At 41.6% G+C, this 12,643-nt stretch overlaps 5 protein-coding genes across 7 annotated transcripts; 3 read left to right on the plus strand and 2 right to left on the minus strand.

Annotated features, from left to right (window-relative positions):
- Window positions 1-1,476: 1,476 nt before the first annotated feature.
- LOC105266720 (alpha-ketoglutarate-dependent dioxygenase alkB homolog 7, mitochondrial) lies at window positions 1,477-2,841 on the plus strand. Of its 2 annotated transcripts, none has more exons than XM_011305091.1 (5): window positions 1,477-1,686; window positions 1,774-2,025; window positions 2,092-2,265; window positions 2,357-2,484; window positions 2,591-2,841. In XM_011305091.1, exons 2-5 carry the CDS (start codon window positions 1,783-1,785, stop codon window positions 2,724-2,726), a joined length of 681 nt encoding a protein of 226 aa, XP_011303393.1. In that variant the 5' UTR covers window positions 1,477-1,686; window positions 1,774-1,782; the 3' UTR covers window positions 2,727-2,841. The 2 variants fall into 2 exon arrangements, with proteins under 2 accessions (XP_011303393.1, XP_011303392.1); XM_011305090.1 differs by having other exon boundaries at window positions 1,477-1,673.
- Window positions 2,799-4,441, minus strand: TfIIS (RNA polymerase II elongation factor). Its single transcript, XM_011305089.1, has 4 exons — window positions 4,236-4,441; window positions 3,886-4,063; window positions 3,405-3,748; window positions 2,799-3,314 (listed from the first exon to the last, which is right to left on the minus strand). Exons 1-4 carry the CDS (start codon window positions 4,302-4,304, stop codon window positions 2,979-2,981), a joined length of 927 nt encoding a protein of 308 aa, XP_011303391.1. The 5' UTR covers window positions 4,305-4,441; the 3' UTR covers window positions 2,799-2,978.
- Window positions 4,442-4,613: 172 nt separating this feature from the next.
- Window positions 4,614-7,105, minus strand: Apt1 (Acyl-protein thioesterase 1). Its single transcript, XM_011305092.1, has 7 exons — window positions 6,869-7,105; window positions 6,396-6,427; window positions 6,246-6,311; window positions 6,123-6,170; window positions 5,633-5,879; window positions 5,391-5,555; window positions 4,614-5,306 (listed from the first exon to the last, which is right to left on the minus strand). Exons 1-7 carry the CDS (start codon window positions 6,914-6,916, stop codon window positions 5,259-5,261), a joined length of 654 nt encoding a protein of 217 aa, XP_011303394.1. The 5' UTR covers window positions 6,917-7,105; the 3' UTR covers window positions 4,614-5,258.
- Window positions 7,106-7,154: 49 nt separating this feature from the next.
- Strump (WASH complex subunit strump) lies at window positions 7,155-11,327 on the plus strand. The gene is made up of 4 exons (XM_011305093.1): window positions 7,155-7,499; window positions 7,559-10,566; window positions 10,820-10,973; window positions 11,043-11,327. Exons 1-4 carry the CDS (start codon window positions 7,378-7,380, stop codon window positions 11,188-11,190), a joined length of 3,432 nt encoding a protein of 1,143 aa, XP_011303395.1. The 5' UTR covers window positions 7,155-7,377; the 3' UTR covers window positions 11,191-11,327.
- Window positions 11,328-11,520: 193 nt separating this feature from the next.
- LOC105266725 (uncharacterized) lies at window positions 11,521-12,582 on the plus strand. 2 transcript variants are annotated; one of them, XM_011305099.1, is made up of 3 exons: window positions 11,521-11,601; window positions 12,021-12,244; window positions 12,309-12,582. In XM_011305099.1, exons 1-3 carry the CDS (start codon window positions 11,566-11,568, stop codon window positions 12,433-12,435), a joined length of 387 nt encoding a protein of 128 aa, XP_011303401.1. In that variant the 5' UTR covers window positions 11,521-11,565; the 3' UTR covers window positions 12,436-12,582. The 2 variants fall into 2 exon arrangements, with proteins under 2 accessions (XP_011303401.1, XP_011303400.1); XM_011305098.1 differs by having other exon boundaries at window positions 12,021-12,582.
- Window positions 12,583-12,643: the final 61 nt, after the last annotated feature.

Here is a 12,643-nt window from a genome sequence, read left to right on the forward strand (position 1 = left end):
AAAACAAATGTCAATGCGAAAGAGTTGTCAACGGAGTGCTGATAAATATTTATGCAGTTGGAAGATGGAGTCTTGCGGTTAAAATAGCAATTGCATCGGGAATGACATTGTTGGCATTTTTTTCGAGAGTCCCAAAGTGAATTTTATAAATTTCTTGGCCTAATGATTTATATGCGATACATCTTTCCCCCAGGTTCAAGTTCATTCGTTTTGTTATTGCCGAACCGGTTCACCAACGGCGTTCCCTCAAACGTGACCGTAAGCGCCTTGATGCGCGCGCGATCGGAATTATTTAGCGGTTTATTCAACTAATTTAATAGCCGATCGATTGAAAAGAGAGTTTTAACCGCGAGTTGAGGGTAAAAACGTCAAGTGAGGGGGGACAGAGAAGGGATGAAATGTTAGGGATTGAATTCGATGCCGAATGGACATCCATCGATATCATTGACGGTGATTACGATTCTACCGATCGACTCACAGGGAATGTTTTCTTCTGACTGGAACCCCGGGTTGCGGTCCTTTATTGGATTTAGTCCCCTTAATGATTTCGTCAAGTCGAGAAGAACCTGCCAGGCATTCCACAATTCTTGTCCTGCCCTTCGAATTTCGCCAATCGCCAAATCACGAGTCTCCACCATTTTATTTTTCCACTAATTCCACATTTTTTGCCCCTCCGTTAATTTCATTGTTATCGCAATTTTCATCCGCGGAATTTTTCATTTTTTATCTCATAAATCGCTCTTGACATTTCCCTTCAAACCCATGGATGAACGCGATTGAAAAATTTATGCAAAATGCCATAAATAATCATTCCCACGATATTGGTGGGGAATTAAAAATTAATAATCATGATGTAATCATTTTCGCGGGATTAAAAAATTTTTTTTTAATCAATATGATGTATTCACCGTGTAGATGATGCTCTGCGTCCTCTGGACATCCCCTCGGTCATCAAATCCCACGTGGAGTCGGTGTTGTACCACGCGTACAGGATTTTCTCACTTATTAACACTGCACAATTCACAAATGATCCCCAAAATCCCGACAACTCCCGAAAAAAATCCCCCGTTACCCCCTCACACCCTCAACCCCATCATAGAAACAATATAAACTTTTCACTCTACACTTTTGCAACAACAAATAAACAAATACCGAGATTTAACATGGCGCCGAATAGCGAAGTTCTTTGTTCTCACGCAACTTTTAGAAAAATCATAAAAATCGTTCGAATTTTGTAAATTTTCAATATTCAAACGATTCTTTATATAAAACCAATACACAAGACAATATTTCACTCAACAATTACACCGTAATTACCTCGTAAACCCCGAATTTCGACGGCTTTCTTTGTCTAACACCCGCGCGGCGTCCCTCGGCGTCCACCATTTTGCGACTCTCTCATTTGTTCGGCGCGCGCATAATTCATGTATGCGTCGCCTCCCGCGCGCCGCATCAGCATAACTCACGCATGCGTCGCGCCCCTCGTCCCGCGCGCGCATAATATTTTTAACCTATTTCACTGTTTTTCTTCTCTATTCAACCAATTCCCCATGAATAAACATTATTAATTATTAATTATCAATAATTAATTAATGATAGATAAACCAGTGACTGTCTTCTTCATTTTTTCGAGTGAATCCATCGAACCAAGTGGACTTACGTAAAATCTACTAGTGCGTATTATCGGTAATCATTTCAAAAATAAATCGTATTATTTTCGAATGATTAATTGAGAAATAAAAATATAAATTGACATTTATATTTTTCATTTAGGCTAGAAAAATGTTGAGGAGAGTATTATTTATTAAAAAATTCTTGCCCTCGAGTCGGAGTTTCCGGGGCTTTTCGGAGTCGACGACACTAGATAAAATAGAGAATAATGAGGAAAACAAATGGAGGGAAGAGTTATTATCAACGATGAGGATTTTTCCTGGATTTATCACCACAGCAGAAGAAGAGGGACTGTTTAATGAAGTAGAGCCTTACATGAAACGTCTGCGCTACGAGTTCTCGCATTGGGATGACGTGAGATCCATTTATTTATCTATGGTAATTGTCCAGATGTTTAAATATTGCGGTAGTATTTTCTAGGCGATCCACGGTTACAGAGAGACTGAACGAGCTAAATGGAACGAGGAAAATACAAAAATCATCGACAGGGTGAGGAAACTAGCGTTTCCACCAGGTATGCCCCAGTTAGGGCTCGTCCATGTCCTGGATTTGGCTCCTGACGGAAGAATAAAGCCCCACGTCGACAGTGTCAGGGTACTTAACTAATTAAAATTGCCAGAAATAATTAATAATCACGAATAATTAATTTTTTATTCTCAAAATAAATTGATATTAACATTCGTAGTTTTGTGGAGATGTGATAGCAGGGATCAGTCTGTTAACAGATTGCGTCATGAGACTGACTCTCGTTGGGAACGAGAAAAACTGTCGAGAGGACTTCCTCCTGCCCCGTAGATCCTTGTATATAATGAGGTGAGCGACGAGGCCCTCAAATACTCAAATCCTGAAATAAAATTCCTCTGAATAATAAAAATAAGATGAGATAAACGGAATAATATTTAATGGCATTTATTTCCAGCGGTGTGGCTCGTCAAAAGTACAACCATGAGGTATTAGGCCCAGAAGAATCAATATATCAAGGAGAGAAGATAATAAAAGGTAGACGTATTTCCATAATATGCAGGAGTGAGCCTGACGGCGATCGGAAACCTTAAAATACAATCCAACAGTACACAAACTTGGAAACTACGGAACTACTCGAAAACTTCCCATGAAACACGTCATTGTAGTAGTTAACTCCTTTAATTAAATCCATTCAATCATGGAGCACTCACAGTCGTAATTATCCTTCAATTTCGATAATTCTTGATCAGAAAAAAAAATACAAATTAATGAGCAACTCCAGGATTAAACCAGAGGACTCCTCGACATCAGAAATAGAACACCACAAAATGTTCTGGAAGATTCTAACAGAATTTCCACCGATTTCCACAGTGATTACACAGCACAAATGTAGTCATGGGCTCGTCGGCAGATCTCGTCTGGACTTGATTGTACGTGCAATTGCGTTGTTTGCATTTTCCACACTTTAGTAGATCGGTCTTGGTGCCCTGGACAGTGGCAAGTTGAGCGTCATTGATTGCTTCTTTCTTGAATTTATCTCGAAGTTGTTTAATCTCGTCACTCGCCATCTCCTCGGCGCTCATAACAGCCAGACGTTTTGCTGGAATAGCACCCACCAGAAAATTCGTCCTCAGGGTGGGATTCTTGGCATCTCGAAGATTTGCCACACGACTGCGAACCTGCAATGATTTTTTCAAACAGCCTAATAAAAAGAACTATTCAGAGGAAAAATAAAAAATTTTTTTTCGTCATTTAAAATGGCATCGCACCCTATTCTTGTATCTGTTATCAGTATTTTTGAACTCGCAGTAGATGGCCTCCTCCAGCTCTTCAGCGAGTTCCTCGGGTGATGCACAACCCTCGATGGTCTTGCCATCAACTCTGAGAGCAGCTGCCAAGAGTTCCCGGCATTTTAGTCTGACAGCATCAGTGGTGGTGGCAGGGGGAAAAGACGTCTGCTTCTTATCGTCTTTCCTCGTCTTCTCCTCCTTGATTTTAACATCCCCACTATCCGAATCCCTCTTCCTGTCGTCATCCTTACCCTTATCCGAACGCTCCTCCTTCTTCTTGGAGCTGCTCGTCGATCCAGAATCCTTTCCATCCTTGTTTGAAGCTGTAATCGAAATCGAACCCACCACAATAATTATAAAAATTAATTCATTACATCAAGAACTACAGCAGATGGAGAAGTCTAGTGCAGCTTGCATTGGTGATAAAATAATGCGGAATCAATGATGCGAACTGAATTACCATTTAAAAATTTCTTCCAATTCTTAATCAACGTCTTCGACAGGGATATGACTTCCTCGTCGTGACTGGATTTACGTAGTGCATTGACAGTCATTCCTATCCTGGTTTTGGTGAGGAGGTCGAGATCGACTGGTAATTTCTGGAGGATCTTGAGTAGCTCGAGTGCCTGCTCCTGTCCCTGAACAATCCAAAAATAAACGAAAGAACGAAAATCACCTCGTGAAATAATCCCTCAAATGGATATACACAATCTAGGGGGCAATGGGTCTATTGATATTGTTGAACGAAAGAGTCGCGTCCCGGTTAAAATTTCATCTTTCAGGGCACTCGCAATTTACTCACTCACTCACCGTCCCGTCCCCGTTTGACATCTTCGTCAGCTTCTTCTGGATCCTCATCACTTCCTCCTCGGCAGTCATCACGATTTTGGCGGGTTTTAACAGATCACCAGAGATTACTTTGGACCACGCTTATATTTTGGAATTCGAGAGTTTATTAGACCCACAACGTTAGCTTGCATTCAGAATACTGGACGAACGAGAAGATGGGGGCAAAAAATTTTACTGCTTTGTGGAGGAACTAGATCCACCCCTGCCAACATCAACCACCGAAAACCGCGAAATTCAAACTACTTCAATAAAATCAATTCAACTTATTTCAATCCTCTCCAGGACAATTTATTTTATTGACTCAATTATCGAGGTTATCATTTATTTCGGAATAGTAAATTAAACCACGAATTCAATCCCCTATTTATTGAAATTCTCTCGAAGACAGAGTATTCATCGTAAATATAAAGATACATGATAAATAGTTCTCGGATAATTAGACTTATCTAAAAATGTACAAGAGAGAATCCAACGAAAAATGCGAAAAATACAAATCTCATTATTCCAGGTATATCGAAGACTTCGATGAACTGAATTTTCGAATAGACAACTGTAGACTGAATTATGTATTCGTAGGAAGCCAAAGTGCTAGTTAAAATATGTTTCAATGTTTGTATTATCGTATGGAACTAATTACGCCGTTAAATCCTGCAAATATTTTTACTAGGATAAAAGCACTGAGTCGATTATCTTTCCAAAATGATATATACAGTATAAATAAAGGATAATTCGTACTCCCGCAGTCTCGTGCGAGATTATACTGATTGTACAATATTTTAAATCCCCTTAAATCACAATTCAAATGATCCCCTCAATCCCCTCGCAATCGATTTTATTTTCACATCTCAGTACTAATTTTTCGTTATCACTATATTTATTATTATTGTTTTTCTTTGCTGTTGGTTTAGCTGAATGCTATTAATTATGTCTAAAGATAATTACAGCTGATGTTCAATAGGTACTTGGTATAAATATTCATGTACATTATGGTTTGACGACTTTCTGGATGAACGCCTTCATATCGCGCATTTCCTGCAACATAATTTATTAATAATTAATTCCAGGTGAACTGGAGATGCTTTAAATATTTTTATTCGAAAGTTCGAGGAAATTTACTTCGTCGGAGGAGCCATGCATCATTCCCCGGTAGGTTTTGAATTCGGTTTGGGTCATGAATTGCTTCAGGAGAGATGATGTCATCTGTCCCCATTTGTACGGTACGATGGGATCGCAATCCCCATGACACTGGAGTACTGGAGTATTTTTGTTGCCCACAGCATTCTGAACACAGAATAATAAAAATTATGAATAATTGATGGATAGGGATTATCGGTGGATTATTAAGGGGTGACCCTCACAGCTGGGAATTTCTGATGGAGAGGAAGCCAGGCAGATAAAGCCACCACCCCTGCAAGGGGCTCCGGAAATGTGAGAGCACTGTACAGAGCTAGTGCACCACCCTGACTAAATCCCCCGATGACAATTCGTTGCGTTGGAATTCCAGCAGCGACTTCCGCCGCGATTAGTGTATGGACAGTCTCAGCTGCTCTCCTTATTCCTTCCTCATCCTCGGGGCCAGTGGCATCCAGGGATCGAAGATCAAACCTACAACAGATGAAAACTTAATTTGATAGAATTACATCTTCGTGAATATCTCCAAAACCAAAGAAGACAGAGAAATCTTCATTGCACACTTTTTCTAGCTCTCAAAATTTCCCATAAAAAACGTCATCACGAAAATTCTCTAATGTCGCTCTGTCTCGAGATATTCACCGAAGAGTAGAACCCAAAATTCAGTAATCTCAATTTATTCAATTAGCTTAATTCAATAAATTAAATTTTTGTTACCAAGAAGGCATTCGAAATCCAGCATTCAAAGTGACGGGCATTGTGGCTCTGAAAAGAATGAATTGAACGTAAAACGTCATGAATTTCAATGAACCCACGTGTTTCTCGTACGATAAAACTTACGCAGTGGGACAGATGACTTTCATATGTGGAGATCGAACAGATCCCATTGTACTAGCCCATCCATGCCTAAAAATTATATAAGATAATCAATCGACAATGATAAAAAAATAATACAACAATAATCACCCCTCCTAATAATCCCAATCTTACCCTGTGTCCCCGAGGCCATGAAAAAATATCAACTGTAACCAAAACACTCAGAATTAATTGACATCTTCAAAACGTCACATTCCACCGCATCCTTGAAACAAAATCGTATAAAACCCCAGTCCACATTCAATCGAGTCTGCAATTACTGGGTGAACTGGGTCACCTTATCTCTAATGAAATTACACATGCAAAGGAATGATATTAATCGATAAATCGCAAGCTCCAAAACCAATCGATCGAGTGGACCCTCAAAAACACTTTAAATAAATCCAAAATAATTAAACAGATTAAAACGAGTGGAAGAGTTAAAAATTAACTTCAGCCTGAGATTTCTGAGATTCTGGAAATTTCTCCTGTCTAGACCTGACGAGGTGTTAATTTTTTCTAACTTATGGCTCAACTATTATTGTACTATTCTCTTCAATGCACACGATTTTTGTAATTAATTAGCAAAAATATGAATATTTACTCACTGTTGCGGTATGCCGGGCTGTAGCAGTTATCACCACTTGGCTCCCCATTTCTACCCTTCAATTTCACTGATGAAATATCACTCGAACAACTCAGCAATCAGCTGATGAAACTTCGAGAAGCAACTGATGATTTTATAAAAAAAGTGAAATTTGTAAATACAGAAAAGTGAATCCGGAAGGAGAGATTTGTCGTTTACGACGTGATGCCACTGCTAGGGACCCTAGATTTCCCTTCAAATTGGCACCCCTTCCAACCCCTCCGTCCCTTCTCGCCCCTCTGCTCCAAGTTTGGTTTTCCTTCATTTCCACCCCACCCCTGGGTGTAATTTTTTTATTGAATTTGTGAGACGATAACATCAAAGAGGATTCTCAGCTCTTTGGATATGTCATAATCTAGTCATTATATTTTTTTCCATTCCCAAAATTTATCTTGTTCATACAATTAACAAATCAATGAATAATAATAATCGATAGCTAATAATTATACGAATGATAATTAGGGGTTGAGAATGGGTGATTTTTTAGCGATTAATAACACATGTGGACAGAATTTATTGAGACTAGTGTCTAGGGGCAATGCTATTATCGCTGAGTTGATGAGACTGAAGGAATACGTTCCTCCAATTTTCAGGTTAGCCTCCAGGAATATTTTCTCTGATTTATTTATAAAAACGCAAATCTGTCTTGCAGATTAGGGACTAAAGCACATGTTAATAAATATGGATCAATCATCATGGATTTCGCGTACTTCAAGGCAGCAAATGTTCATGAGCAGAGGATTGAGAATGACTCGAATCTGCAAGAGCTTGATGAGAATCTCAGAGAGAATTACTCCGATGTACTCACACGATTTTATCTGGCCTTCGAGAGTATTCACAAATACGTGACAGATCTGAATACATATCTAGATGAACTAGAGGATGGAACGTACATTCAGCAGTCCATGGAGACTGTCCTCTTGAACGACGAAGGAAAACAGCTGATGTGTGAATCGGTGTACCTCTACGGGGTGATGCTTCTCCTGGTGGACCACCAGTTCGAGGGTCACATACGTGAGAAACTCCTGGTGTCGTACTACCGTTACCATGCACAACGTTCCTCATCAACTGGAGTGGACGACGTGTGCATGTTGCTGCGTTCGACAGGATTCACGAAATCCTCCCTGAAGCGCCCCTCGAATTACCCAGAGGACTACTTCAAACGTGTCCCCATAAATTCCTCCTGCATTGACCTGCTGATCGGTCGTCTGCGTTCTGACGATCTCTACACTCAAACCCTGGCCTTCCCGAGTCCCGAGCACAGGAGCATCGCCTCGGCAAACCAAGCAGCAATCCTCGTGGTGATCCTCCTCTTCCAGCCCTCGATCCTCCACACTGGCTCCGCAGTGATGCGAGAGATCGTCGATCACTTCTTCCCGGACAATTGGGTCATCAGTATCTACATGGGGCTCGTCATCAATCTCTGCGACTGGTGGCTACCGTACAAGGCAGCTCGCACAGCCCTCAACAACACCCTGGAGGCATCCAATATCAAGACTCTCTCTCAACTATACGGTAAACGAATGAAAAAATCGACAATTGAAACCGAAAAACTCCAGCTGGCAGTCTCAGTCGAGGAGAACGAGATTGAATCAGTGGTGAAATTAATTCGAGAGGCCAATGTGTCCCTCCACTGGATCCTACTGCACACCACAACTCCCACAATTCTTCCGGAGGAATCCAAAAGAGCGAGAACCCTTCGACAGCAGGTGATCAACGAGAGCACGTACACCTCGGAGGATTCCCTGCGACTTCTCCTCAGCACAGCACAAATCGAGCAGGACCTCAAGCAGATGTACAAGCAACTTCTCCAGGACAAGGAGTCCAAGTGGCTGGAGAACAAGAAATCCTGCGTCGAGAGGATAAAAGACCTGGGGGAGGTATTCAGTGGGAAAAGAAGGCTAGATGGTATTGAAACAAACGAGTGCCTGGAGTTGTGGTTCAAGGAGATAAGTGGACACGTGAGTTCACTGGAACAGGAGGACCTCAGAAAAATAGCCCAGCTGCTGCAGGCTCTTGAGGAAGTCCAGGAATTCCACCAGCTCGAGAATAATCTCCAGGTGTCGCAGTACCTGACGTCCACCAGGGAAATTCTCCACAGTATGATAAGAACTGGAAGTATTACAGAAGATAATATGATTGCCCTCAATATTATGACTGACTGCTGCTACGCCTGGACCATTATGGAGTCCTTCGTGGAGACGATACAGTCGAGTATCAAGAAAAATCCTCCAACTGTAATAAAACTCAAGGCGTTGTTCCTGAAGATGGCATCGGCCCTGGAGACTCCTCTGCTGAGAGTAAATCAGGCGAGAAGTGGGGATTTGGCTTCAGTCTCTCAGTACTACAGCAGAGAACTGGAGAGTTATGCTCGGAGAGTTCTCCAGATCATCCCAGAGACGGTCTTCGGCCTTCTCGCGCAGATCGTCCACCTGGAGACCAATATTTTCAAGGAAATCCCCACGAGACTGTACAAGGATAAACTCAAGGATTACGCTCAGCTGGAGGAGAGACTTCAAATGGCAAAATTGACGTATGCTGTCTCAGTCTTTACGAATGGAGTTCTGTCCCTTCGTAGTGTTTCTTTGGGAGTCCTTCGGGTGGATTCCCATCGTCTCCTCGAGGATGGTATTCGTCAGGAGCTCATCAAGAAAGTCACCCTTGCCCTCCACAACGGTCTCACCTTCGACTCGAAGAAGAATTCCCTCGTTTCCAAGCTCGAGGAATTAACGAACGTCATGGAGGGCTACAGGAAGTCCTTCCAGTACATCCAGGACTACATAAACATCAACAGCTTGAAGATCTGGCATGAGGAGATCACTTACATCATCCACGTGGCTTTGGAGGACGAGTGCAAGGACTCCTGGATACCTGGAAGAAACTGGAAGGTTTTTATGCATGAGGAGAAGTCAGAGAATTCCAGCCACGAGGGGAATGGCTCCTCCTTCATGGGAAGACTCGCCCGGGAATTACTCAGGATCACTGATCCCAAGTCCACGATTTACGTGGAGCACAGTCTCGCGTGGTACGACCTGAAGAGCCAAGTGGAGGTTCTCGATCACAGGGTGTTCTCCATGATTCTCAAGGCCATTGGAACTCCAGGACTCTTCGGACTTGATAAACTCCTGAGCCACTACACGTACGTCGAGCTGGGGAATCTCTACAGGCACGTGGAGCAACTCAGGAGAGACAAGTCCTGGGGGAATTTACTCGAGGAGTGCAGGGGAATCATCAGCAACTCAGAATCAAGCAGGAGCAATCCTCCTAGAATTTATTCTCTGGTAACCAACACCGTGGGGAAAATTCTTCCCCAGATGATTGAGAGTCTCCTGAAAATCGGACACTTCCAGTTATTGAGGAGCAAAATCGCTTATGAATTGAACACTGCATGCAAGTTCGAAGCTAAACATATGGAAGCTGCCCTCAGGACTTTCAACTCAGCCCTTCTCTTCGAGCTGGGGAAAAAAGGAGACAAGGAGATAACGAGGGCTGAGGAGAATAAACTCATCAATGAGCTGAGTGTCAGGTTAGATTGGGCTGGCATCAGCGATCATCTCAACAAGACTTATATTAATTTTCCTGAAGGAGGTGATCTCGACATCATCATCTTTCTCTTCACAATTTCCTGTCTTCACAAGTTGAATTATTGCAAGAACACAGGTAAGAATATATAATCAACGAAAAAAGCTGACAAAAAACGTGATATATATTTTTTTAAAAGGGATTACGAGAATAGACAAGTACGAGGGCAGAACCGATTGAATAAATTACCGCTCCTCAACTCGATTAAATCTATTTTCATTGATGTTCGCGTGAAACTCCTCTACTTGGGATTGAATTTCCCGAGAGGATTTCCATTTTTGAAAATGACTGTCTGCATCCGCGGATTAAATAATTCAAGGTCTTTTTCCAGCGAGTCTGCTGAGCAAGAAAATCCAAGACCCTGTGGATGCTGTTGTTTTTACAATTGGAGTTCATTCTTTTCTGAGACAATTTGATGCGGATGTATTGGAGAGTTATATCTCATTCTTGTGTAAATATCTGATGGCCTTCGTCGCGAGTGATGGGTAATTTCATTTGGCAAGTGGAATTCTTAATTCAGCGGGAAGATTAATCAGGATTTATTACGATTTCAGGGGCAAAATGGGGAGTGAATGGGAGGCAGAGGGTTCCACAGTCCTCCACTACCTCCAACTGCTCTCTAAATACGCGTGTATCAAGAAATCCACGATTATGAACCACATTCCAGTGATAGTTCTCGATCAGTATAAGAAAGTCAAATGATGTATTTCCAATAAAACTTCCATCATGTTATTGCTTTGAAATGATCTCGATGTAGAAGCCAATTTGCAGATTGACTGACCTAGAGTCCCGATAAACGCCTGGACATGTGGGTTTTTAATAAAAACTTGTTATGTTTAGTGCTGGGGCTTTTCTCCAAATCATTTGCCAATTGATGTGTCTGCGGTAGGCGGCAACGGCGGCCAGAGGCGGCAAGCCTGCGGTACGCCGGTAGCGGCTGCTACGTACAAAAGGAAGGACTCGTCGAATCCTCCATTCAGTTAGAAAATGTCACAAAGAAATTCTACAACTCTTCGTTGATATTATCACTGATTTATTGATATTTATTCTGGTGCTGAGTTTCGTGGAATCGGTGGAATGAAGACCAGGAAAAAGTCCAATTCTTTTTTCAAAGTGAGATCACCCTGTCATTCAGGTTTTTACCTTCCTAAAGCGTCCAGTTCTCGAGACAATTCGCATTCAGGTCAAGCAGGTCAATTCTCATAACTGAAGAAGAAATTAGACATTGTGAATAATTTAATTATCGGGGAACATTAATATATTTAAGATATTTTAGACGGTTTCGGCATTCGTTCGAACACTTGACGATTCGACTCTGATGTAAAAATTAAAATTTTGAATTAAAATTTTAGTATTCCTCTCGATGAATCCACTAGCGACCCGTGGATTCCACCAGAAGATTTAATAAGTTACAAAAAATCCCATAAATTCCTCACGTCTGGGTATGACGTGACGATACGTCACACCTCGACCCCGAATTTCCTGTCTTAATTATTAATTAAGACTCCCGGTAAATATTTTTTACTCCCCAGGCCATTGCTCTCCTAATGATCCTCGTAATCTCGTTAAAACCCTCGAGCGGTCAGAGTTCAGATGAAAAATACACCCGAGGGAATTACCAAATGACGAAAACACAAACTCGAGCCCGTGAAGTCAGGGGAATTAGACCTGGGAGTCTCCAGACAGCCAGGGACTTTGGAAAAAGAAATGATCGTCTCCTGGAACTCAAGGATGTCTTCGATCGACAATTAAAAAGGTCAGTTGCTATTTCAGTCAATAATAATAACGTGAACTGTTCGATTTGGGAATTATTTTGTCAGATATCCCATTCACTGGCTTCTGGAGCTGCAGAGGTACCCCAGAGTCACGCGCCAATACGAACGAGCTCTGGTGAACACCGAAGACCAGAGGAATTCCATCACCAGGCTGTTGCTCCAATCCCTCTAAATCCTCTGACTTCTCAATCGATCAATGTTTAATTCGTTATCACATGTGTTGATGACACGAATAAATATTTATTTCCTTGACCCAATTTACGTTTTTCTCTCGTGGAAAGGAGCAAGAAATGGATGGTATTTTCATTTTAAAATCTATATCTTCTGCTTTACTCTCAACTATTCACAATTTTGTGCTATCAACACTGTGATGAACCATT

This window comes from Fopius arisanus, unplaced genomic scaffold, assembly GCF_000806365.1.
Source record: "Fopius arisanus strain USDA-PBARC FA_bdor unplaced genomic scaffold, ASM80636v1 scaffold00041, whole genome shotgun sequence".
Lineage (NCBI taxonomy): Eukaryota > Metazoa > Arthropoda > Insecta > Hymenoptera > Braconidae > Fopius > Fopius arisanus.

Bases quoted from the DNA above. Each gene is read 5' to 3' on its own strand.
- Apt1 (XM_011305092.1), bottom strand. From the start codon at position 6,916: ATGGGGAGCCAAGTGGTGATAACTGCTACAGCCCGGCATACCGCAACA. The intron at 6,428-6,868 runs GTGAGTAAATAT...TTTTGGTTACAG, and splicing joins CAGCCCGGCATACCGCAACA to TTGATATTTTTTCATGGCCT. The intron at 5,880-6,122 runs GTAACAAAAATT...CATCTGTTGTAG, and splicing joins GGATTTCGAATGCCTTCTTG to GTTTGATCTTCGATCCCTGG.
- LOC105266720 (XM_011305091.1), top strand. From the start codon at position 1,783: ATGTTGAGGAGAGTATTATTTATTAAAAAATTCTTGCCCTCGAGTCGG. The intron at 2,266-2,356 runs GTACTTAACTAA...TAACATTCGTAG, and splicing joins CCCACGTCGACAGTGTCAGG to TTTTGTGGAGATGTGATAGC. The intron at 2,485-2,590 runs GTGAGCGACGAG...ATTTATTTCCAG, and splicing joins AGATCCTTGTATATAATGAG to CGGTGTGGCTCGTCAAAAGT.
- TfIIS (XM_011305089.1), bottom strand. From the start codon at position 4,304: ATGACTGCCGAGGAGGAAGTGATGAGGATCCAGAAGAAGCTGACGAAG. The intron at 4,064-4,235 runs GTGAGTGAGTGA...TGGATTGTTCAG, and splicing joins TGTCAAACGGGGACGGGACG to GGACAGGAGCAGGCACTCGA. The intron at 3,749-3,885 runs GTAATTCAGTTC...TTTCGATTACAG, and splicing joins TTGGAAGAAATTTTTAAATG to CTTCAAACAAGGATGGAAAG.
- LOC105266725 (XM_011305098.1), top strand. From the start codon at position 11,566: ATGAAGACCAGGAAAAAGTCCAATTCTTTTTTCAAA. The intron at 11,602-12,020 runs GTGAGATCACCC...TTTACTCCCCAG, and splicing joins AGTCCAATTCTTTTTTCAAA to GCCATTGCTCTCCTAATGAT.
- Strump (XM_011305093.1), top strand. From the start codon at position 7,378: ATGGGTGATTTTTTAGCGATTAATAACACATGTGGACAGAATTTATTG. The intron at 7,500-7,558 runs GTTAGCCTCCAG...TCTGTCTTGCAG, and splicing joins TACGTTCCTCCAATTTTCAG to ATTAGGGACTAAAGCACATG. The intron at 10,567-10,819 runs GTAAGAATATAT...GTCTTTTTCCAG, and splicing joins GAATTATTGCAAGAACACAG to CGAGTCTGCTGAGCAAGAAA.